This window comes from Anastrepha ludens, chromosome 4 (genome assembly GCF_028408465.1).
Source record: "Anastrepha ludens isolate Willacy chromosome 4, idAnaLude1.1, whole genome shotgun sequence".
In the NCBI taxonomy this organism is placed as follows: domain Eukaryota; kingdom Metazoa; phylum Arthropoda; class Insecta; order Diptera; family Tephritidae; genus Anastrepha; species Anastrepha ludens.
The window spans coordinates 51611771-51639429 of NC_071500.1; the positions used below are offsets into that span (position 1 = coordinate 51611771).

A 27659-nucleotide genomic window follows, 5' to 3' on the forward strand; every position below is an offset into this window, starting at 1 on the left:
ACAAAAAACTATTGGTAAATGGCGAATTAAATGGCGGTCTCCACCAAACTTTGGGATAAACAAATTTGTGAATATCTTTTATTTAATTGCTGTTAAACTTATTTCCTTCTTTGTCTAAACTGCCTTCGGAATCAAATCTCAAATCTTCTTTTAAAATCATCATATTTTGATGTTTCATATCCATCTGAAGAAGTTTTGGCTTAAAGGAATTCATTAGTAAATAAAATTAATTTTCTCCCAGAAAGGTTTTTTTTTGGAGCATAGGGCCTCGACAAGACTTGTCTTGCGTTGGTTTCGTTAATCTATTTGACAGGGTAGGTAATTAGCCTGCCGCACAGAAAGGTTATATCATCAAAAATAGAGATAATGAAAACAATTGCGTCGAGAATAGACTACTGAAAATTTCTAGTGTTAAAAGCATTTTCGCAATAGATTTAGCCTACATCTGCTATTTATTTTAGAGACATCGACAAATAGAGAGAGCGGATTTTTTAATAATAAAAAATTAATAATAACTAAAAATTAAAAATTACCATTAATATCCAGTACAAATCCCAAGAAACATGAAAAAGTCGATGCTTTTTTCGAATTTACCAAAAATCTGTATGTTTTAATTAAAAAAAATTAGAAATGTACTGAGAAAATCAGAAAATCTGAAACCTGATCCAGAAAAGCGTTACGCTCACCACCTCATAAGCATTCAGATAAATCGTAGCCTAAGCCCTTAAGGACCATATAAAAACGGTCCTAGTAGCCTATAGCACTGTCAGACTTCGAATGCTCGTCACTTTGCCTAATCTGAGGCAGTAGCCAACGAATTTTCTGAATGTATTCATCAAAAACATTATGAGATGAAAATTTAAAATCGCGTTTCCCCCCACTGTTGATTAACTGCCACATCACGAAACTAACTCTATCCACCAGAGCGTTTGATGAATATTGGGCCGGATTCAGCCTTGGAAATCATGTATCAGGTCCTTTGCGACCAACTTTATGGCATCACGGCGTAATCTCAAATCATTAACTACAGTACTTTTTGATCAAGGTGGTATGTATGTTTGATGAGATAATTAACTCTCATCTTGCTAACACCACCCGTGTTATAAGCTGAAATTTATACGCATCAGATAATATAAAAAAATTCTTAGAACATATACATATATTCGCTTTTTATGAAACTAAATACAGATACTTACAATCCTCTGGATGCTTTGTAGTCGAGAAACAACCGTCAGCTGACATATATAAGAGTAATGCGCCTCCTGGAGGCAATTCTTTAAATCCGCTAGCTAAGAACACCAGAAGTTGACTAATAGAAGGCTTGTATAGTAAATATTTGTGAGGATTGTCTCGATAATGACGGCCATTTTCTAAGTAACCCTTAGAACCTGGAACACCATATGGTGGTATGCGGCTGGCAGCCGGGCTGGCATCGTGCCCGTGCATGCCATGTGTAATGCTCATCGGATGCGTTGATTCCGTTGGCTCCCTTTCGAGTGTTTGTAACATTCTACAACCAAAAAACAATACATTAGTCAATATATTCTGTAATATGCATACATTTTTCAATAACATTTTTTAATTTTCTATACATATCTTCCGCCTTATGCCAGAAACTGTATCACACTGAACATATTCGGAAATTAAGTATAAACGTTTACAGGTATTGCACACGTAAAAATAGAAGATTTGGTTTCTGATGAAAAAATTTACTTGTGACCTCTTGAGTATGCGTAGTATTCTGGGTTTTGGTATAATCCAAGGCTAATCGAGGCAACCCATTAACTCAAAATTGGAAACTTTTCACATTCCTGCTTCTGACATAAGGAGACGATAAAATAAATTTCAATTTACCTAAACATGTCCATTGTTAACTCGGAGAACTTCGCCTGTTCGCACGCCGAACCTACAATGAGTATCTCCTGCAGGCTCAACGTCATGTGGGGCGATCGTTCACACGGTGGCGTCGTTAGCGGCGACAACCTAGAACCGGAACCACTGAATATCAGTTGGTGAAGTCAAGCTATTCTAAAGAGACGACAGTGTGGGCCCGTGCTTTCACAGAAGAATTGAGAATGTGATGCTATAAATGGTGTGTGATGGGGTGATGGTGAGTGTGGAGGATGTGGTGAACGTGCTGCAATGTGCGGCACGCAGTGAATATGAATATAGTGGTGAAGGGATTGCTGGAGTGTGATATAGAGGTGATGGCTTGACTGATCAACTGACTGACATGTGTGTGCAAGTGACGCGTTGATCGGTGAGATGGAGATAAATTAACAATAATAATAACAACAACAGTGTCATCAGCAACACAACGAAAACAAAAAATCACTTTGAATATGGAAAAAATTTAAAATGTAAAATTTATGTCAAAGGAAAAATTTCATGAATCGTAAATAGTTTTTCAGTGAATTAATGAACAATGCTGAATTATTGATTAGCGATTTCGCTCATGAATGCGAAAGTTTATGAAAATAATGAATGCACTGATGACCTTGATGTTGTTATATGATTGTTTCGGATGTTTCAAGTCTTCTGTGATAAGCACAATAACCTATATATAAATATCGTATTAATTCAAACTAAAAATATTATTAATAACCATAATTTAACATGTTAACTTAACTTATTTTTAAAGAAACTTATCCAAATCAAATAACGTCCAAATTAAATTAGTAACCAGAGTACCTCCCAAAAAAAAAATATGTACAATTCAACACTTAGTATTTCTTTTTTAATTAGTTAGTTAGTAAATTAGTTTTTTTAGGTTTAATTAAACTCTATTTCCTCCCACAGAAAGCACGGGCGACGGTGACGGCGTTTTCACGGCGTCCGTGTACAGTTTTGCATTTAGTCTCACCTGTGTGAAAGTATGATGGGGTTGGAATCCGCATGAAGAACAGCCACGGCAGCTTCAGCTTTTATAAAACCTTTTATCTCTTCTAAAACTAGTGACCATTCTAAATGATCTTCTGGTTCGTAACTGCAATAGTAAAAGTAAATTGAATTTAAATTGATTTTTCTGCTAATTTATAAACTTAAAAATATGTTTTTTGTTGTGACATATTTATTTACGTTGCTGTGTATTCCTGTATTTGGTTTTCTAGCTCCGTCACTAACTCACGAACCAGCTTCATTTTCTTCAACAGCAAACAAACAACAATAAATCGCGCATAATAACGCAACTTCTTCACCATTAAATCGGGCCGATCCTCTTTGATCGCACGCGAATAATATGCTCTACCCCTAATAGCTGCATAAAATTGATAAGCTTCATTCAGGTAGTTCGTTTCGCTGGTTCTTAAGCTGTAAACGAAATAATCCAAAGAATAGGACGCATTAAACAGTTATTCACAAAGAAGCAAGAATATAAAAATAGGTGAAGTAATGCCTAAACTCATGGTCCTGCTGATAATCAGATTTCGGGATCTTCATTGAAATAATAACCAAAAAAAGGGATGTGATCAAATTGTTATTTGACTTTTTATATTTTATGTATTATTAACGTGCCCGGCTGCGCCAATATAAAAACCCTATTTGTATAATAAGTTACTTCATTTCAGTGCGTTTGGGTACGCACTATTTTTTATCTTTCCATCTTGTGTAAAAATGAATAAAGTTTTCGAGTTTCCACACGAGAACATGCCACATACGAACAATGATTTTTGAGATATAATCCACAAACTCTCGCCGTGCTTTATTTGCCGACATTCAGAAAGCAAGACGAGCGGGAACTGCAAGCGTTTGAAATTAAATTGCATATCATTTGAGATGCTAGATATTCTTGAAATCTGAACAAATTCTCCTTTTGATTCACCATTAAAACGCAATACCAAGAATTATGCGTCGACCCGGGTGATTGAATGAATTGAATGATAAAAACAAATCTGCATACGATAAAAACACTGCAACTGGCAAAGGCAAACACTCCAAAAGAAAAATTTAATACAATATTTGCGAAGGAAAAATAATTTTACAGCAGAATGGATCACTGATGGCTCCAAAACGTACCACAACACCTCTTTTGCAGTAACAAGAGAAAATGGACATATCATCAGCCTAGGTATACTACACCTCATATGTTCCGATTTTACTGCCGAACTAGCAGCCATACTTCAAGCAGTGATGTTTGCCAAGCGCAGTAAGGGCAAGTTTATCATTTGCGCCGACAGTAGCTCATGCATTGAAGCTATTGAATCCCCACTCAATGATCAAAATTAAGTAAATATCATCCGCAATACACTATTTACCTCTCCGAGAAAAATCAGACTGATGTGGACTCTTGAACACGTTGGAATCAAAGGCAACGAGAAAGCAGACACTACCGCTAAAAGCGCTGCGATGACTCCATCTGTAATGTTCACTTACACAACAAAAAAATATATCTTCGCTGCAATTGCAAGGGAGAGATCCAGACAGCTAATTATCGACTGGAAAATTTACAAAACATCACTATTCTGATATCAATCCATCCAGAACAAAACTCAATCTTCCTGCTGGTATCCCTAAGATAAAGCCTTTCATCCGTCTACGCTCGGACACACCATTTTAACTCCTAGACATATTTTTCTACGTGCCCCTCCTAGCAAATTCCCATTTCGCGATGAGTATGCATCGATAATACACATATTGGTAGAATGTCAAATCATTGACACACTCCGACACGAAATCTTTAACGCACTCGACCCTCTCAATCTTCTGAGAGAGACCACCACTGGAAACATTAATAAGCTGTATGAGTTTCCGAAAAAGACTGATCTGTTAAGATGAATATAATATCAATCACTAATCTATTATAAACCTAGTATTAATTTAGAGACAGCCGAAGGCCTTTGTTGCTAGCGCTGCTCAGCAGTTATTTGTTAAATGATTTATTATTGTACAAATGTTTAAAAATAAAATTAAATGAATAAATAAAATAAATTGCATATCATTTGAGATGCTATATATTCTTGAAATCTGAACAACTTCTCCTCTTGATTTACCATTAAGACGCATTACCAAGAAGAATTGACGAGCTTAATCGGACAGTTAACAATCTGAATTCATTTCGCTGTCAACTGACTTGTAGGTCGAACACTCTCCTACAACTTGTCCTTAGCCACATTGTTGATTGCGCGGACGCCATTGTTTTTTACAGCCAATGATGACGATGTTTGTAGTTGAGTTCAATCCGTGGAAACACTTTTGAAATTGATGCAAAATTATGCGAAATACATTTTGTTTCTAGGTCAATTTGAACTTTACGGTGACCAATATCTAACAGTTGTTTTGAAAAGGTCACATAAATAATATATGTCCACTCACATATATATATAAGATATATATAGTATACCAAATATTGTAAATTTGGTAACTTTCTCGAATAAGGCGTAGCACTGCTCCCTTTTTCAACATTGGCTTTACCCTCGCCCAAGGGACATATGTATATGCAAAATAGAATACATTGCGTCAAATATGTATGATCTTCTTCTTATTCTTTATTGGCGCGATAACCGCTTACGCGATTTCGGCCGAGTTTAACAAAGCGCGCCAGTCGTTTCTTTCTCGTACTAACCGGCGCCAGTTGGAAACACCGATCTTTTGAACGCAGAAAAGGCTTTCCTCTTCCTCTGCTACCATCAGCTGGTACCACATCGAATACTTTCAGACCCGGAGCGTTTGTTTCCACGACACGACCCAGGCAACGAAGCCGCTGAACCTTTTTCGCTCCGCTATGTATATGTCGTCGTAAAGCTTATGCAGCTCATCGTTCCATGCCTGCGATATTCGCCGTCACCAAAGTGCAAAGGTCCAACAAGCGTCCGCAGAATCTTTCTCTCTAACACTCCAAGAGACGCTTCACGGATATTATCATCTTCCAAGCTTCTACGCCATGCATTAGGAGGACATGATGAGAGCCTTGTAGAGTGTTAGTTTTGTTCATCGAGTAAAGTCCTCTTTACTACTCAATTGCCTACTTAGTCCAAAGTGGGACGTGTTGGCAAGAGAGATTCTTTGTTGGATTTCAAGGCTGACATTGTTATCGGTATTAATGCTCGTTTCAAGATATACGAAGTCTCTTATAACCTCGACAACATAACTGTAAACAATGACGTGGGTGTCGGCGAGCCTATGATCTATCGATATGATCTCTGATTAATCTATGAACCAAATATTGTGCATTTGCGTCAACGGTTTACCAGATGTGCCATTCACTTCCTTCGCTAGAATTTTAGCATGCCTTTTGCTGGCATTCCTGACATTACAAATGTGTAGAAGAATTTCATCGGTTGTGCTTTTTTTCTGTTTATTCCTTTGAGGAGCATGGGACCTATACAAAGCTCCTTCAACGTACGCAGTTACTCTTTGTTTATGGAGGATAAATCATGCAGGATGGATCTTTTGTAGGTGTTATTTAGTCGGTCACGGCTTCTGCTTTCCTGAGAATTCTCATCTAGGGCCATTCTTGTAATACTGTAGGACGATTTTCTCAGAGCGTGGCCTATACAACACCATTTCCTGTTTGTTAGATGATGTAAGATGGGTACCTCATTCGTTTGTCCACAGTTCTACGACACTTATTATGTTGGGCCAGAATATTTTATTATTATTATCCCCAAGCATTTGGGGGCGAAGCATTGGAATTTCCGCGTGATCGTTTTCGAAACAAGTCACGTTTCACTTCCAGCGTCGACTTGACACAGCCGTTGAATATCCGGAGTTTGGTGTTTCTGGACATTTGCGAGTTTGCCCAAATTTTCTATAAGCACTCGGAAATAGCCCTTGATTTGCTCAATCTATTGTTAACGTCTTCCTCTTCCCCGGGGGCCACTGCTATAGTGCAGCATAGATAGCAGAAGCTATATGCGAACTCTACTTCTTTGCCATCCATCATTACGTGGTTATTGTTGTTGTGGTTGATTATCATATATATATAATTGGCGCGTACACCCTTTTTGGGTGTTTGGCCGAGCTCCTCCTCCTATTTTTGGCGTGTGTCTTGATGTTGTTCCGCAAATGGAGGGACCTACAGTTTTAAGCCGACTCCGAACGGCAGATATTTTTTATGAGGAGCTTTTTCATGCCAGAAATACACTCAGAGGTTTGTCATTGCCTGCCGAGGGGCGACCGCCTTTGGTGTTTCACCGAGACTCGAACCTACGTTCTCTATGTGAATTCCGAATGATAGACACGCACCAAACCCAACCCGGCTACGGCGGCCAGAACATAGTCGTGGGTTATTCCATCTGCTCCTTCTTGCTGGAGTTATTTATTTTCAATTATCTTGCTTGGGATTTCAGATTACGCTGCTTTTTTCCAGAATTTTTACCCAAGAGAATAGAATATTGTAAAGCAGAATTTAGGGAGCGGAAGCGTTAGAGTAGACAAAATGAATTTGATTTAGGGGCATAGCAAAATGAGCAAATGAGTTCGCACCTAAAATTTTATAGTTAACAGCCGCTGGAGTTGAGAATATTTGTACATGAATAACAATCGGTTGATCCCTGGTTCGATACCAACTGTGTACGTGAAAATTTCGGCATTCAATCGCACTCCCCCGATTGTATTTATGTATGGGCAAAGCACCTCAATAAAAATCATCCACCGTTATAGATCCCTCCATTTAAAAACAGAAATGCATGAAGTCTCTAAGAACTAAGTAAGTAATAGTTTTTTGATTGTACCGGTAATTTTCTAAAGGTTTTTAGCAATTCATTAATTTAAAATTGCCGTTTTCAAAAATGGTCACTTAATTACTCTACGTGCATACCTACATGTAAAGTTACAATCCTACTATACTCGCCTCCACTTATTTTCATGAGCTTATATTTATGCACTTACTAGTAATGATAATAAAGCTGTCCAATTTTGCTTGCAATTTCACCGATTTGCCATCGCTTCAATCCGTATTTCGAGTCCAATACCATACGATGCTGTTGTTGGAATTTCCACAATTTTGTATACACATCAAATGTACGCCCGAAATACGCCTGCCACTGTCTGTGTCCATATTGTGGCAAGTCTCTACAGAATAAAATATAAAATTTAGTAAAAGTTGTATAAAATTTAATTAAGCAATCATTTCCCTCACCTGAGGCCATTGAACAGTTGCTTAGATTTCTCGAGCAAATGGCAAAACTCCAATACTAACTTTCGATCCTGTTCTTCTGTGGATTCCATTTTCACCATACCGTTTCAATTGTAATGTGCTATGTGTATTTTACCAAGGAGCTGAAATCAAGAGTCAAATGCAGAAGTCAACGAGTATGAATAAACTGTTTAAAGATTAATTGAAACGATTTTGGTGATTGGAAAAATATCATACATACAGCTAAAATATAGCAAACCAACTGTATTCCACCATACGAATAAAAAGTATTTGAGCGCTGAAGCTTTTTAATTCAATTTCGTGTTTTTTCCTTTGTTTTTACAACAACTTTCTAATTGTTTTGTCCACTCATAGCTACCGAACAAAATCAAAATCTCATTGCGCTCTTTCACATTTGCCTACTGAACTATGAAATACTGGCATACTGAATGGGAAAGAAATATGATTGTAGCGGCGTCTGTGGCACACTTACCAAAGTGGTGCCCGTTGAAGGGGTGTGCCAGCCGCAACGGGTATCTATGAGTGGCACTCACATAGAAAAAACGATTAAGCACTTGAATGTATCTAATATTCGCCTAGAGTCGTTGCCAATTAAATCATTCAATGCAAAGCAGGGTTAATATGCGGATGAAAGCGGTGGAGGGGAGTGAGCAAACAGGGTAGACGTCAGAGGTACAAATAAACAAACTGAATCATCTTTTGATTCAATAATCGCCACTGAAGGCATCATCGACGCCAAACTTGGCGGCACCAACACTACGTAGTCTGCTATCATCATCATCATCAGTAGCAGCATCTGCTGTATAGTACATCTTTTCGTACTTATGTCGCCGCATACACACTTATTCACAAGAGTGTGTCTATGTATGTGCATACAAATAGTTGCATATACGACTACCGACTATATACTCTATACTATATGTAACTACATATCTGATTGCACTTGAAATACAACGAAATATAGGATTACAAAAAAAAATCGAAAATATGAAAATCTTCATTCAATGACAAGCTACGTACCGAGGGATTCAATTACATACTTGTACACAAGTGTACACACGATGATTGGCGGTGATGTATGCATTGTAGGTAAGAGCGGAGGAGAGGATAGACTGGCAGAGCCGGTAATACAGTATCGTACGGAATCTAAGTGGCACACTTGACGTGCATAAAGGGGGTGAGAATTGGCTTTTGGGGTAACTTAGTACAAGAACTCAATGATTTTTCTGCTAGATGCACCGATAACTGTAGGGTAATTGTAAATATTTTCGTAGTCTATAAAAATGTGCACACTGCAAACGACAGTCACACATTCATATTTAGCAACTTAACAGGGGGAGTAATTTCACGCAAAGCGGTTAGCAAACTTGTGGCACAATGCTACAAAATTAGATACAGTTTGTATAGGAAGTGTTTTAACATCTACCAATCCAGCGAAACTCAGACATTTTGCTTAAGAAAAAATTTAGTATCTTATGATATTCTTTCGATCTTTGTTTTCATTTGGCTAATATTAGTCCGTGAAAAAAGAAATCTATTATTTTCTCGGTAAATCGGTAGTGATCGATAAATAAGTGTTTAAAGTTTATGCTCGTTGACAAGGTTACATTTCACATTAAACAAATTCTTTTGCTGTTTTTTTTTTTTGTTTCATTCAGTTGTAAGCTACAGGGTGTTAGTAATGGAAGTCAACAAAGAGGAAATTCGGTACATTTTACAGTTTTTCTTTGATAAAGGAGAAAATGCAAGCCAAACCGCTGAAATTGTGAATGGTGTTTATGGTCCCGATTATGGTTTCCGTTAAGGCATTTTTTAAAGTTAAAGAAAATGTCGATAATGTCGATAGAATTTCAGAAATATTCCGGATTGATCGGCATGTTAGAAATCGTAGCATAATCGACGATAAAACAGTTTTAAACATTTTGCGCAAAAATTTTACGAAAAAATAATGTAAATGAGTCTTAAGGGAAGAAGTCCATGTAAAATTTTCAAAAAATCGATTTTTTTCATGCGAAAATTCCTAATATTATAGCTTCTATAGCCCACTAACTATGTAGAGAGCGGTCCGCGCGCTCCTGTACCTAATACTTTAAACTCATTTATCTCGAAACGGTATTTTTAAAAACTGCTCGTGTTGTAACATAAAAAGTTATCGACCGATTTGTTTGAAGTTTGGTGAGGCCTTTCTGTACATAAACCTAAAATTTCAGATATTTCCGGTGGATAAATTACTTTTTGGGGGTTAAAAATTACATAAAATAGCCCTAAAAGTCAGAATTTTTAAAGGCTACTTATAATTAATTTTATACTTGTACTTTTTAATTTTATAGGTTCATCCTTTCCGGTAATATGTTATAAAAAAAAACAATTTCATTTTTTTGTTTCAGATCGATAGATTAAGAGTAATAAATGGAGAAGTTTGGGACCTCGCGCCGTAAGCAGCCGACAAGAAATGATTCTGAGCCGCCATTTTCGAAAAAAAAATGAAAAAAAAAATTTGTGTACTCTCGAAAGGTTAAATAAAGTTGTGTTAAAGATTCAAAATAATACAACTATTTTATCATATCATATTTTAAAAAATTACCGATTTTGAGGCTTCTACATGGACTTCACCCCTTAAGCCAGCATTTTAAACCGAATAACAGTATCTTCGTTATTCGGTTTAAAATTAATACAAAAATAAAAAGCAAAACCAATATTCACTTCAAACATAGCTGTCGTGAAAGTATTTTACATTTGCAGTTAATAGCCTCTATCGACTCAAAGCGGCGTGCGCGGAGTGGCAATTTAAGTTTTGGAAAAAGGAAAAAGTCACAGTGGGTTAAATCTGGTGAAGGCGATGGTTGTTCGATGATATTTGTCGAGTTTTTTGTCAAAAAAGTGTTCACAATATGATATCTTCAGCCATCTTCTTCCGATGATTTTTTGAAAGAAATTCAACTCTCTTGGAACGAGTCAAGCAGCCACGCGTATCATGCCCAATCGATGGTGTAAAATGTTGCGCATTGATTAATGAGACACGCTAAGGTCATGAGCTACCTCCCTCAAACTTAAATGATGGTTTTCCAGCACCACCTCTTTGACTTTGTCGACGTTTTCATCCGTTGAAGTCGTTGATAGGCAACCAGATCGGGGCAAATCTTCCAAGACTTCTCGGCCCTCTGCAAAAACCGTATACCACTCATGGACCCATGTTTTTGATAAAGCAAACCAGCCATAGGCTTTCTACAAGATTTTCTACGACTCGACACACGAAATCCCGTTCACAGAATTGAAGACAAATTGTTTGTTCGATATTTGTATCCATAGTGAAGATCGCAGAGCACACCTGCGGTTGACCGATATAATTAAATGCCAAAAACAAGCTAATTGACAGATCACGCTCAAGCTCTGTGACACTATGGAGGACAGTTGTACCAACATTCCAGCAACGTGTTCAGTAACGTGTTTTAGCAATATAGCATGTTTAGTTCGTTTGTGAGAGGCATAAATAAGACAAATGTTTTGCAAGTTCGGCGATTTTCTGCTATCGGAAAAAAATTCATCAAGGAAGTTGCATCAAATTTTGTGTAGAAAATGGAATTAAGTGCTTAAAAACTCTTGAAATGTTAACAGTGGCATACGGTGAGAGTACTCAGAGTCAAAAAAATGTTTACACGTCGTACAAGCTTTTTACAGAAGATCGAGAAGATGTGACTGACGACGCTCGCTTTGGATGCCCCAGCACATCAACAACCGATGAAAATGTTGAGAAAGTGAAGAAAATTGTTACGGAGAATCGATGTCGGCATATCAGTTGGCTCATGCCATACAATATTTTTGGAAATTTTGGGCAAAAAGCGTGTGGCAGCGAAGTTGGTACCAAAATTGCTTAATTTTAACCAGAAACAACGTCACATGAGCATCGTTCAGAAATTGTTGAATGATGTCAACGATGATCCAGATGTGCCTAAAAGGGTTATAAATAGTGACGAATCATGGGTATACGGTTATGACATCGAGACTAAAGCCCAATCATGCCAGTGGTAGAGTCCAGAAGAGTTAAGGGTCGCCGAACACGCAAAACAATTGTCTTATTTATGCCTCTTGAAAACAGACGAAATATGCTATATTGCTAAAACCCTGAACATATCTTGGGGACTAGTGTACCAACATAAAAAAACTCATCGAAAGTTGAATGCACGTAACCCGCGAAATTTGAAAGTTCACCTTATTTTTTTTTAACAAACCTCGTATATATTTATTTGGATGTCTGTGTGGCACTTAAGAATATTATGTTGAAATCAGACTATGAGGGGGAGTCAATTATTCGATGTGCTACAAAATACAAAAAATGCGTAGGCATGGCTGTGTGTCCCACCTTTCCTTCATTTTATTTTTATTTATTTCAAGAAGTCTAGAAAACTTGATTTCAAACCGACTACCATTACTCAACAGAACTACTCATTCCTTTTACCTATATATTTTTTATAAGGTGTTGAAAATAAAATATAGTATTTTTTTTAAATAAATGACTCCAACTGAACTCTAATAAACGTATTCTACTAGGCATCAAACAAGAAATGTAGTCTCATATATTCCTGCGAGAAACGTGTTTAACATCTTTAGAGATTTATAAATTTATTTTAACTTGCATTTTTGTATTCCATCATAAAAAACTCGATATTTAGAGATATTTTCAACACTATCCGGCTCATTTGAGTTGTATTGTTGTTAAACCATAGTTCAATAATTCTCCGAGCATGATTTTGGTGCAGTCTATGTTATGAAATCCTTCGTTCCCTGAATCCCTCTTAATGTTAAAGTGAGCTGAGTGTAAGCCCAGTTGGTATTCTTTGAGCAAGAACGATAACTCTATATTTCCAAAACCAGCGTAAATGCCTAATTTAACTCCGTGAGACTTCGGGTTTGGGGTCTATAGAAAATACTCAAAGCCCCTGCGTGAACTCGAAGACGTTTAGGAAAACGACAATTTTGATAATTTGAAAAACAGCAAAATACAGATTAATTTGAAGAAGATGAAATAAATTTACAAGACTTTTGAAAAGCACTTTTTTATTTGAGTAGCATCAGCAGCATAACTGAATCGAATTTATAAAGAATCTAACTTTTATAATTCGCTTGTTAATTTAGGCAAAAAAAAAAAAAATATTTCAACGTGATTATTACACGTACAATTTATTTTAGTAAGTGAATACAACTTTTTTTAGCAAAAAATAATTAATCGATGTAGAATGGTATAAGTAAAACAATATTTTTAAAATAATTTTTTTGACGATCGCTTCCTGTGAAATGCTCCATTAGCACATATTTCCATATGTGGCTCATTACTGTCCTCAACGTCTTACGCTGTATTTTAGTACTATGAGGCCACTATTGACTTCCATATTTCAACAACATACATACACACATACGTACATATGTATGTACTTGCATACATACAATATGTGCATAAACATAAAACGTAAGAGTAGGCAGAAAGATGTAATAAAAAACAACTGCAATGGGGCACAAATGTGCACACAGTTATACACAAATGCAAGAAAATGCATTCCATATGGTTTTCGTGAGTATGCGCGTGCTTAAATATTGACTCAAGTGCGCGCAACGCGTCACGCGCGTCATATGCAATGATGCGAGAAAATATTAGTAGCCAACTAAATAATGCAAAAAAATATACGCGCACCTATATACACAAACAAATTACGAAAATGTGAAAATGGGTTAAGCTAAGACTTGTAAATATGTGTCTATGTGCATACAATGCATTCGAGTTCATTTGTGTGCGCGTGAATGCTCTGCTGTGCTCTTGGCTTCTGTTTTAACAAAAAGTACGTATACGACATGGGTGCCAAAAGCAGACGTCCATACGGCGAACGGCACTTTCAATTGTATTCGGATTTAAAAACAGAGGAAAAACAAAATTAAAAAACAATAAGCTATTTACAAAAAATTGTCCCAAACAGCGTTCTTTAAAGAATTAGTTTTTATGTTTGCTACTATAGTTATTATATACATACATATAATGCTTAGTAATTTTATGTATCGTGGAAATTTTGGCAGTGTTAGGCTTTTGCGCACAAAATTTACGCGTCAGCGTGATAATCAAGCATATTTATATTAGATATTATTATTTCCACCGACGTAGCCGAGTTGGTGCTTGAGTACCATTCGAAAGTCAGAGAGAACGTAGGTTCGAATCTTGATGAAAGACCAAAATGAAGAAAAAGTTTTTTCTAATTGCGGTCGCCCCTCGGAAGGCTATGGCAAACCTCCGAGTGTGTTTCTGCCATGCAAAAGCTCCTCATAAAAATATCTGCCGATCGGAGTCGGCTTGAAACCTTAGGTCCCTACATTTATGAAACAACATCAAGACGCACACCACAAATACGAGGAGGAGCTCGGCCAAACACCCAGAAAGGGTATGAGCGCCAATTATAAATATACATATGTATTTATATGTATCGATCACAAAATCTCTACAAAACATGATCGGTAATACATACCCTATGATCAGAAAGCACTGGGAATGTTTAAATAAAACAAAACAGAGCCCGTCTGAAGCAACACACATGTGCCAACGTTTAACCCAGTCCTCCATGCACCCTTGGTAGACCGACGAAGGATGGCCTTCAGCTCCTTCGTAGCATTTTCTTTGATCAGAGGAGATCGACTGAAATCTCCTTCCACGAAGTGGTAACTTCAATTTGGGAAACAAAAAGAAGTCGCTCGGGGCAATATCCGGCGAATACGGTGCTTGCACAATGGTATTTACTTGGTGTTTGGTCAAATAATCCAGCACAATTTGGGTTCGGTGCGATGACGCGTTATCATCATGCAAAATCCCAGAATTGTTTGCTCACATTTCCGGCCGTTTGCGACGTACGCCAAAATGCAACCCTGCGCTTTATAAATTTTGACGGAGTGGCAGTGAGGAATTGTAGATTTTCCCCCGTTTCCCTGTATTACAGAAGTATTAGCACCAAGAAAAAAATTCTGAAAATTTATTCTATAAAGGTTATTTAAATCGGTTTTTGAATATTTTTATTTTCATAAATTAATGGCGTACTGAAGTTATGTACGTAAGTGTAAAAGATAACTTTCTTACGGATTACTATCGTGGAGCATAGTTTTTTATAAACGATGAGTGAGATAATAACTGTTAAACACAATCCTTAGAGGCTATTATTAGAAAGCTTTTGACTAATTTGCATAAGTATGTATGTATGTATGTTCTCCCTCTTGAGATTGCTGGAAAGAACTTTTATTATTTGTGTACACATAAATACAATAAATGAAGGCTACGCAAATACGCATCCATATTAGGGTGCATCTTATTTTTCAACATTCAAAAAGTAGTACCCGTCAACTCCCCATTCGGTGCTATCGCCTAAATGACGAACACATAATTTTTTATTTTATTTTATTAAATTGAGTTTTAGTGGTCGCTCCCACGTTTCATAGGTTGTGAAAATAATAATATGATTTTCTATAAATTGCCGAATGCAAAACACTTGAATTACACTATTGGAAAATTTAATAGCAACAGTACATTTAAGTTTTTCGAATTTACTGTGTCACTTAGGTATATGCAAATTGTTTTTGGTAAGATTGTTTACAATATGTGATCAGCGGTTTCTTGTTTTATGTAATATTTAATCTTCAATTTTGTCTCACTCTTATTTTGGATACACTTTAAAAAAACAAACGAGTTTTGGGCTTGAAAAAAGAATAGAAACGGTAGCTATTTGGTGATAGCAACACATTTTGAAAGTTATAAATTTCACTTAACCTCCCTTAAAAATAAAATTAATTAACTAAATTTAAGTTATAAAAATAAGTAAATAAGCAATGAGCCGCGCTAAGCATTGTACGAAGGAAGAAGCCATGAAAAATTTAAGAAAGCAAGGAAAACAATGGAACAAACAGCAAAATCAATGAAATATTGAATGAAAAAAGCGCTTAATGCTATTCATAATGTAACAATAGCTGAAGCTTAAGAAAGAAAATTTAAAATTATTTAAAGAGAAAAACACTCATTATAGCAAAAGTAAACTCTCTTCCGTCGAAACTAGATAAATGTGCTATGGACGGATTCAACAAAACTAAATATGTTTAAATCTGACGGAAAACAATATGTGCGTCGTGCCACAAGTGCAGCATTTGATACCAGATATACGAAAAAACAGTAAAGCCCGCGGACAAATCAATAATGGCATAGAGGTGCTCCTCCGAGAAAAAATCCAATATTTTCGATAAAAGATAAAATGTGTGCGGTGGTGGACTATGTGAGAATATTGGATATGTTGATGGGAGTTTAAGCAGGATAACGATCCCCAGCATTTATAAAAAATTAGCAAGGCAGTGGTTTAAAAAAGAAAGAGTGAATGTTTTAGATTGGCTGTCGTAGTCTCCTGACTTAAACCCAACGACTTTTCAAAGCTATAAATAAAGAAGAAACTCAAAAGTCTTGGGACCCCACTTCAGATAAATGTGCAAATTTAGTAAATTCAATGCATCATAGAAGTAAGGAAGTCATAATAATTGAGAAATAATTAATAATAATAATTAATTGTCCATATGTAACCTTTTTTCAAAAACACTGACTTTTGTGGCAAAATATTTTGTTTCTATTATTGTTTCCAGCGATCTTTTCTTAAACTCGATGAAATTTTTATTAAAATATAGAATATATAGAAAACAGATTTTTATTTTCTTAATTTGCAATAATTGTTTAAACTTGTAAGGCATAATATATACGGGGTTCTCATAATTTAGAAAAACTTGTCAAAAATTAGATGAAAATATTTATTTCTATTATATTTCCCAACGAACGGCAGCCGTAGCTGAGTGGGTTGGTGCGTGACTACCATTCGGAGCACGTAGATATGAATCTCCGATAAACACCCAAATGAATAAAAAGTTTTTCTAAAACGGTCAGCCCTAGACAGGCAATGGCAAACCTCCTAGTATATTTCTGCTTCGAAGTCGACTTAAAACTGCACGGCCCTCCATTTATTAAAAAATATCAAGACGCATACATAAATAGGAAAATATGGTCGGATAAATAGCACAAGCTTCAATTATGTATATATTTATATTTCCCAACAGTTGTAGTAATAAATAATGCCATTGATCGTCTTCTGGCGGAGGGGTTAGTTCTTATTCCTTGGTAAGCCCCAGACAGCTCTGTTCTGTCGCACATTGGCAAAGTACTGATAAAGAGTGCAAGTGAGTTTCGCTTTGCCGGATAATTACAAGCAAAATGCCTTAATACATTAATTGCTTGTCTTCTCTTGTAATGATTGCTTCATTCATGTTACATTCTTCTTCTATAAAATTTTCATTTGCTGATAGCTTAGTTTAAAAATTCGAAAAAGAAATAACTGAACATCTTTTAATGTCTTAGAATAGAAACAAAAATATGACAGAAATTAAAAAGAAAAGTTGAGGTCAAATAGAAGCACCCTAATACTTGTGTATGTAAGTACATAATTACAAATATAAACACTATAAATAAATGTGTGTGGTGCGGCTACTGCAGGAGTTTAGAAAATACAATACCAAAATAATGGATCCCCTATGTAGATAAGTGTATGTATGTAATGTGGGCCACATTGATTTTTGTAAAGCAAAGTAGGTCGAAATTGAATGCCAAAAATGGTTTTTTCAAGTCTAATTCAATTTAAAGATTAACTGCAAAGTTTATATTTATATACCTTACAAAACGGAAATTTTTATGACACTTATAGTTAAAAAGTTTGCTTAAGCGGTTATATACAGTTAGAATTTTCAAAAAATCAATTTTTTTTTTTAATTTCATTTTCTTAACGTACATATATTTAAGAATACAAACAGAAAATTTAATATCGTTCCGTTGAATATTTTCCAAGTTACACGCAAATTTGAAAAGGCATTTTTATTATATGTAAAGTGCTTTTCAAACTTTAAACGCGATATTCTCAAAATGGTGTTTTCAAAGTCGGTGGCCAACATTACTCGAAAAGGGCTAAATCGATTAGTCTCAAATTTTAACACCAGCTTCTTAAATATATTTTTTAGTAATAAATCGAATATTTTTTGTTACCTACTATATATATATTTTTTATAAACAGTTTAAGGAACCAACAGAAATTTTGGTCAAAAAACAATTTTTTTTTGTGAGAAACGGCCATTTTGTAAAAAAAAAAAAGTTTGGCTTTGCTTCGATTAATTACTAGATTTAACATTACTTTAACGATATCCGTTTGGTTTTTCAGTTCAGAGATATAGTGGTCACCGCACAATGTCTTTTTTGAGAGGAGCTCCCGGAGATCAGCTTTGGCTCCATTCCGAATAAATATTTTTTCTAATACTAAGTTTTAAAATACAGTTAAAAGATAACATAATATGTGTACAAATTTTTAGATCAATAAATTTAAAAGTTTTCTCAGCAAAAAATCTGGAAAATTCGCGTTTTTTTCCCTTCTAACTGCACACCTTGAATTATTTAAAAATTAAATAAAATATCATAATTCGAGTATGGAGAGAATTTTCTTTTAGACAGTTTGATTTAAAAAATAATTTCATATTTTCAAACTTTTTTAATTTGTTTGCTTTTTGCAACTAACTAAACAAAATAACACACATTAAAATTTATTGCATTAAAATTTTATAAAATATATACCTTTCTTACATACCTTTCATACATACATTAAATTAAAAAGTAAGCAGTAGCCTTAGACGAATATTCCCAGTGCTAATTTTGATTTATATTTTTACATTTGATACGTAACCTACATAGATATTTACGTATATATATTTTTATTGGGATTTATCTTAATTGGAACTTACATAATGTGTGTTATGTGTACTTATAAAGGGTTGATCACAATTGGCCACCGTCCGGAGTCAACTTAAAACGATCGCCGATGCCACTTAGACCACGAAATGAGTCCGTTGTGAGCATAAATATCGACCCCTAATATAAGTTAAAATTAAAGTGATGTTGCCAAATATTAAGTAAAATGATTTGATAGAAACGGGTATACGAAGAGTGTACATATACAATATTTAGAACTATGATGAAGTCAAGGAAAATTGTATCGCTAAATATTTAAGATTTGTTGTACGAAAAGTCAAAACATTGATTGAGGAAAAATTTTTAAACTCAGAAATTATGGTTTTTGAGACCTTTGATTTGGCAAAATGTGAGTGGATTTTTCTTATTTTTCTTCTTCTTCCTCTTATTTTTTCTTCTTCTTAGCATCACAGTTCTTGATGAACCATTGATTCATTCACAACCACATGCCATCTCTCCCTATTCAAAATCAACGCCGCAGGCTTAGCTTCTTAAAGTCTGCTTCCACATATTCGAGCCATTTTTTTCTTGGGTCTTTGCATTACGTGACCGAGGAATATTATCCTCTGGGGCTTAATAAACTGTTTCACGGTTTCGTTTTTAATTATTAACTCCAATTTATGATTTCGACTGCAGCTTACGGCTGTCGAGGATATTTAAAATTTTTAAGTGCGAAAATTTTTGATTTTTTAGTTTGTAAGATGAAAACAAACAAAGCCTACTCTTAAGTGACAAAAATGTCATTTTTCTGCCGGTAAATGAATATGAAACATCATCTGATTGAACGATGTGTTGACTTCTTAGATAAGATTTTTAGATAATGTATGCCGGCATTTATGTATTAACTTCACTGGTAAAGTCGAGAGAGAATGGCTGAGTTCATCGCTGAATTTGTATCAGCCGCACGTAGCTCCTTTTTAATCAAAAATACTATAGGAGTAGGCAGTTAAATAATCGATTATGACAAATTCTGGTGCAAAAACTGCTTTATTATAATTTTTTTAATAGTTACTTTATTTATTTGTTGCTATAGAAAATATTAATTTCTTATCAAGTTAAAACATACTTGCTTTTTTTCTCATATGCCCAAACATAACAGCACGCACTGTTGAAGTAGTTAAAACTTTTTACAATTATTACTTTGATTTCCGTTGTCTGAGAACCGGAAATGGAAAAATACAAATATAAAACACCTCAGTACATAGCAACAAGAAGAGAATAAAAAATGCAATCACAATACAATGCTTACACATACATAAATATAGCTATCAAAGAGCATTGCAAAAGCAACAAGAACTTTAGCAGTGAATACTTGATGGGGTACTATAAGCGCAGTAGCAAACAATGTGAATATACGCCTATGTTTGTGTGTTAAATAATGCATCAGAAGGTAGACAGTTCGGCAGACTGGTAGTTAAATGTTTAGGCTCACAGTTTTAAAATTTTCACTGTCATTCCCTGCAATAAATCGAACTGCTTCATGACTAGCGCAGAACCAACTTATTATGAAATAAGGCTTGTCCGCTCCAAATTGGCGTAAATTTGCAATAAGTTCTACATATAGGTATGTACGACTATATTGATTTCTTTCATTTATTAATTTTATTCAATATATGTAAGATTTTGGAAGCCCTATGTTCCACCTAGGAGCTAGTGAAAAAAAATATATATGTACATATATGTAAGATTCTTTTGGACTAGAAGCAAGCCACCCAGCAAAGCGGTCAGCAGTCAGGCGTCCATAAATGATTTTCGCTCGCATTGTACTAAATCAATTATCATTACAAATTTCAAAGAGTAGATATAATATATAGGGTATGCCTAAAATCTTCACCTATTATGTATGGGACATCGAGGTAAAATGCATCGGAATGAAATCAAGAATGCTCCTGTTGCAGATATGCTGAAATTTGTCCGCAAGCGAAAAATTTACTAAATGGATTTGGCGTTCAGCCAATTCCCAACAGAAACAGGGAACATCTCCTTTATGGGGGGAAGTACCTTTAGAGGGCCGAAAAAAACCAGTTTTTCGTGATTTATTTTTGGGAAAATGAAAACAGTGCACATGAAATTAATATGATATATATTTAGGGCAATGCTCCAAGAAGAAAAAAGCGTATTTAACATTATTATAAATAAGCAATTAATTGAGTTATGGCGGTTCACGTAAATCGTGTCGCCGCTGACATCGAATTCGGCGAAAGCGATCCTGACCGCAACTTTCATCTGAAATCATAAAATCAAACATTATTTTACTCAGGAGGATTTTTTATCCTAGATAGACTACAATCTCTAGCAAATTCGAAGATTAACCATTAAAATGAGGCTTCAAAAAAAACTTTTGGTTTTTTTTGCAAAAATTTTCAAACAATTTTGTGTTAAAAAGTATCTAAAAATTATTTTTTCTTTTCGTCCGTAGTCTACCTAGAGTAGCTTTTTATGCCCTTTAAAATGAAACCTTGATGAAGAAAATTGGTTCAATACTTTTTCCGTAATCACTTACGCCAATTTGAAAAACATGGTTTCGAGAAAACGCCGTTTAAAGTTCGCGGTCAAGGAAAAAGAAACTTACCAAAGTTGGACGCTAATCAGCACCACCAGAGTATTTTAAGAATGTAAGTTTAGTGTAAAGGAAAATAAAACAACACGGTATTCCGGATTACGCGCGCAACGGGGATCCTTGACGCCAGGGGCGCTCGGTCGGCTCGGCGCGCGCCACTTTCAAGTGGCATATCTTCCATAATTTTCAAGATCGGCTTTTGAAATTTTGCAATAATATTCTTAGAGCATATACCTGTCGGTTAAGACAATAAAAAAAAAACGATTTTTTGAAACGTCTAAAGGTACTTCCCCCCTTATGTTAGGTTAAAGACTACCTCATGTAATACATTAAATGGTAGTAGGGCCAGTGAATAGGACTAACTACTTCTAAAACATGTAGTAGGACGCAAAAGATCTTTTAGGTTGAAGTGGCGACCATTAGGCACACTACAGATACTAATTTATTATGCTGTTGGACACAATAGCATAAGGAGTAATAAAGGGCTATCCGATGAAAACGCTTATCTGCACGACATAATCACAGTGGAAGTAGCCTACCCCTACAAATAATTAAGCAATCGCTCCAACTGCATATCTGCCAATTAGAGGAAACGAACGCAAGGTTGTATAGTTGCAAAAACCAAAAATAAATCGTAGGCCAGTAGGTTCATTACCTTTATCAACTATGTATATCCTAAAAGCATGTACGTTTCCAAAATGGATCGTACAAGGTACAAATAACATAGGAAATGTGGACTGCAAAAAAGAACCCTTGGTCCACATACTATGCCTGGGCACAGCACTGGCATGGATCAAACTGAGGCTGCTCATTAGAGAACATCTACAAGGTCCGAAAAGAATACATTAGTCCACCAAATGATGCTTTATTCACTCCCATACAATCGAGCAAGATTAATTTATCCACCGTTGGAGAGGCAGTTCCTTCAAGTACATTTAGCTGTCCACTAAATACACCACGCATGACGTACGGACGCATGCCCATGTGAGTTTTCTCAGAATATTTGCGTTGACATCGAATAAATGTTGTTTTTATTGCAGTTACATATGACATGCATACGCCTACAGGATTGTGAAAACTTAAACCTGCCAACACGCAAATGCGTGCATACAAATGGTAACTGCGTAATAGAGTAGGTAATTGCTTAGTATAGAAATTTATTTATTTATTGATTTCAGTCTACATAGAAAAGTTCTTACAGACTAAATGACAAATCTAATTAAATAAAAGAAAGAAGCATAATTTAAACCTCTATAAGTTAGCATTGAACTCAATAGAATTACAATAGGTATTACTTATGCGCAGGCATCTCGCTATTGTCTCATTGCAAGAGTAATGAGCCTTGAGAAAAGTTAGGAAAAACAATCGCTTATGCATAAGATCTCTTTCAGAACTATAAGCGATTTCCTTCTGTCGATATAAGCAGGAAGATGATCGAGCCAGTGCAACTTTAACAAAGCAATTCAAAGTGCTTCGTATGAGTCCAAGCATAGCGAATGACTTAGAAACACCATAATCAACATGCTTTAAAATGAAAAATAATAATACGAAAATAACTCCTAATTCGTTTACCTCCTGGCTATGAACACAATTATTTCGTTTATTACAAGTGTAAAACATAATTACTGTTGTCATAGATGTCGTAGAGCTAATATAATATGAGCTCAAATTACAACACCTATTGCTTTCTTGAAATAAGTAACAACGCAACATTTTAATATTAAGGTATAAATGGTTGTTAGCATACCAAATCTCAAATACGATGAGATCTGATTGGGGATCGATGCAATCTGCCATAACCAGAACTTTTTAGAATGACTGACGTCGCACAGTGCGGCCGATTCCCGAAAAGCTGGCCAAAACTCAAAAAATTAAGTAATTGATTCAAAATTTCTTACTTAGGGGTTTTCGGGGTCGCTGATTACGAATTTGATCTTAAAATTTTGAAAATCCACCCCCTTCCACCCCTATTGGCCACCCCCTCACGTGAAATAGCGTATATTCTAGAACATAATCAAGATGCATGTTAATTTATGTTTTCAGGGTCGCTGATTACGAATTTGATCTTAAAATTTTGAAAATCCACCCCCTTCCACGCCTATTGGCCACCCCCTCACGTGAAATAGCGTATATTCAAGAACATAATCAAGATGCATGTAAATTTATATGTTTTCGGGGTCGCAAGGTAGCAAGTGGTAGCAGCTGAATCTTGTTTTATTCAGTAACCATTACTTTATTGAGTAACCTTTAATAGGTTTCAAAGCAGCATATGACGACGTTGTATTACTATACAGTTTGAAAACTCAAATTTTATAAAAAAAATTGCAAAAAATGTATCTACGTATTGCTGCAGCTAAAAATTTTGTGTCGGGGTATTGATATGTACTAAAGATTTCTCGTATTTTACTAACCTTCCGAAGATGATTCCATTTGGTTTTGTTCAATTTACTCCATTACAAAATCTTTCAAATGTGTACAACTTTCACTATTCATCGACAGTAATACGATGCTCAAACGAAGGCCACGTTGCGACTGAAAATACAGAGGATACTTAGGGTACAGGACGTTGCTATGAACGGTTTTCACTACTCAAGCCATTACTGTAGCCAACCCAAAGACAAAAAAACTCTATCTAGAAACTTTTTTTTTCGACTTTTGGCCAGCTTTTTGGGAATCGGCCGCTCTGTGCGTCGTCGACATTACTAGACTGTTCAATAAGTTTTGCGGTTCGATAAGATAAGGACGTTGCTACTAGCCAAAATTTTTTTTTGTATCAACGTATGGAAAGTATCATTTCAATCTGTCAATTCATTCTTTGTTTACAAGCCATTTCGAATCGATTTGAAACAATATTTTCTAGAAAGGAAAAAATCAAGTATCCTGCAGTGATTGAATTTTTATTTTTGGGAGGTTTAAAAGCATAGGAAATTTATGAATGAATGTATAAGTGTACAAGGACTTTTCGCCAACAATTGGTACAGAAGAAAGATAGGTTGCTGAATGTATACGTGGTCGTAGAAGACGATCCACGTGAAGGAGGTCCAAAACCAGCAACAATACCAGAAATCCTAAAAAATACAGAATATCATATTGGATAATCGTCGAGTGACTGAAAGAGATTTAGTGGGAGCCTTATGCATTTCATTGGGCATTGGGTATTGGGAATGGAGCAAAAGCACATTCGAATTCGACTTTCTCAGCACCATTTAGAGAGTTTTCAAAAGGATAAAGTTGATCTTGTGCGTCGATTCATCACCATGGATGAAACATGGGTATATCACTATGATTCTAAATCAAAAATGGAGGCTAAATAGTGGTGTGAACCTGGTTCTTCGGCTCATGTTCTGAAATCGGCCAAGAAGGTGTTAGCATCAGTTTTTTGGGAAAGTTATTGAACAACCTAGTAAGCACCGAAACTACACATTTTACCCGAACGAATCATATGATTAAGCATATAGAACGCCTTGAGGAATTGAATAAGAGTTAGTACGGCTTCTGTTGACTTACCTGGAAAAACTCGTTGTTGTTCCTCTGAAATTGAACTCCGAATATGTTCAGATAATTTATTTTTCATTATAAAGTTCGTCAGTGGGCTCTGTTTGATAATGGGTCTACAATTATTGTCATTACGATTGCCAAATTTGAAAATGAAAGCAACTGATCTATCTATCACCTCTGAAAATATCTTAAAAAATATAAGAGAGTTCCTCTTTCTCGGTTTTGGAACTAGATTTCACTATGGAAATCGTAGGTAAACATTATTTGTAGAAACGTCAAAGCTATTTATAGTATTAGTAGAGAAAAATTAAAAATTTTTTTTCCATGCAATAACAGTGCCTCTTATTATACATATGTGACAGATCTAGATTTGAAAATGGAAGATTTAACACGCTCTTTTTTAAAGCACACCCTTCGACATCATGCGACCGAAATTGTCACAGGTCACTACTGCCTATTTGGCGCGGCTTCCTATAGAACGGGTAAGCTGAATTCATCGAATGGCATTATTTGCACTTTATTGCACAATCTTGTTCGACTTTTAGAAAAGCGGTACGTCAGTAACTGGCCTGAGCGGTGATATTACGGCGGATATTTTTTGAAAATGGATGAAAACGCTAGCTATAATTTCAGCCAACCTACCCATAAGTACGTTTTAAACGTTTGGGTACTCAGTAATACACCACTAGTATGGTGACGAATTTACTATTCACTGGGAAATCATGCCTATTTATTAACCTACACATTTTCCACCCACACTGCACACATACATACGCATTTACATTCCCTTATGTATATATATATGCATATGCCTTCTACCATTCATCTTTGCTTGTTCATGTGTGGACATGTTCACATGCTATTACGTCGACAAATCCAGACAACTTAGAGTATCATGCTCTAGGCCTACGCATAAAGCATGCCACCGTGGTGCAAATACACATGCATGCATATACACATAGGATGTGGCACAAAGTAGGTACGTGCTGACTGGAAAATCCACCTTAGCTGTTTGTATTTGTATAAAAAGCGAAAAAAACGCACAAAAAATATTCAAGCAGTACGAAAAAATCACATTCGCACTTGCAGCTCATGAACACGTTCGTGATACCGTACTTCCAACTTGTGAACGCGCCTTGAACTATGTAGCATTTTTTCGCAGCTGCCGCTGAATACACTATCCCATTACGAACTGTGAGGTAGATATTTCTTTTATGCTATTTTTGATTTATTTGAAAGCATATTTTAGTTTTATTAGAAGTTTTATTTCTTCTCAAATGGGAATACATATGAAACCAAAATAAACCTTTCTTAATACGAATTACGCAACAAACGGTGCCATCGTCAAGTATTTCATTTCGATAGCATGATGTTTAAATGACACTATTGCATCCTAGTCTTTCGATGCTTCTTGCTTAGATCATTGTAAAAGCTATAATACTGTTAGTTCAAGTCCTTGCGCATATAATGCACGAACATTTTGATTGCTAGACTTTTGCCTACAGTACCTATAAAACCAAAAACAAGGGTAGAAAACCAGTAAAACAGACCTATACCAATTCCATAATTTACAGCTAAAAGTATGTTCACATATGCAGTGATTAGCAATTAATCCAGACAATTGTATCTAAGCATTCACATATCTCAGATTAACTGGAAAATGGGCAATCAGCTGTCAAGACTGAAAAGTTTTTCTCCATAGAAATTGGTTTGATGGAATATTTTATTGCTTTGGTTCGTTTAATTATTATTAATGATGTGATGAAACCACAAAGAGAAGTAGAAGTTAACTTTATTGCGTAATTTACTACTAGTAAGAGACAGCTGATATTGATCATCGGCCTTAACTGCCGCGCTGTTAGTTCCGCCTTTTCCGAACTGCATAAAGAGGCAAAGCGCATGGGTCTTAAGGCTCCTAACGTATGGCGCAGAAGCGTGGACGATGACAACATCCGATGAAGCGACGCTTGGAGTGTTTCAGAGAAAAATTCTGCGTAAGATTTTTGGACCTTTGCAGGTTGGCAACGGCGAATATCGCAGGCGATGATACGATGAGCTGTATGAGCTTTATGACGACATAGACATAGCGCAGCGAATAAAGATCCAGCGGCTACGTTGGCTGGGTCATGTTATCCGAATGGATACAAACACTCCGGCTCTGAAAGTATTCGATGCAGTTCCAGCTGGTGGTAGCAGAAGAAGAAGAGGGTCTCCTCTGTGTTGGAAAGATCAGGTGGAGAAGGACTTGGCTTCACTTGGTGTGTCCAACTGGGACCGGTAAGCACGAGAAAGAAACGACTAGCGCGCTTTGTTAAACTTGTCCAAAATCACGAAAGCGGTTATCGCGCCAATTAAGAAGAAGAAGAATAAGAGGTCAAAGTGTCTCATGGACACACGCTTTTTTCTGTAATATGAATACATATATAGTTCATAATATCTATCTAACAAATTAATAATATCTAATTTTCCAGTTTACTTAGTTTAACTTTTACTTTTCTCTTTATAATAATATTTATCGTAAAGATAATTATCGATAACACAGGGTTGTACAGCAAAAAGTACATTTATAATCTGAAATTATTTTATAATCTCGGATTACGGGAGAGAAAGATTGTATGGGTATTCTGGCTTTTTAATTAGGAATTGGAAGTTAAGCTCGAAAAAGT

General features: G+C 35.7%; 1 protein-coding gene across 2 annotated transcripts in view; it reads right to left on the bottom strand.

The window, feature by feature from the left end:
• The window catches only part of LOC128862287 (protein SCAI), a 45018-nt gene that overhangs the window by 2395 nt on the left and 14964 nt on the right, over positions 1-27659 (bottom strand). The window contains exons 1-7 of one of the 2 annotated variants that reach the window (XM_054100831.1): positions 8316-8482; positions 8078-8217; positions 7828-8010; positions 3079-3309; positions 2864-2986; positions 1855-1983; positions 1197-1510 (exon numbers count right to left, since the gene is read on the bottom strand). In XM_054100831.1, coding sequence (XP_053956806.1) covers positions 1197-1510; positions 1855-1983; positions 2864-2986; positions 3079-3309; positions 7828-8010; positions 8078-8175 — 1078 coding nt within the window. In that variant the 5' untranslated portion in view covers positions 8176-8217; positions 8316-8482. Of the gene's footprint in view, positions 1-1196; positions 1511-1854; positions 1984-2863; positions 2987-3078; positions 3310-7827; positions 8011-8077; positions 8218-8315; positions 8483-27659 lie in introns of those variants that run through there. The other variant, XM_054100830.1, reaches the window with a different exon arrangement.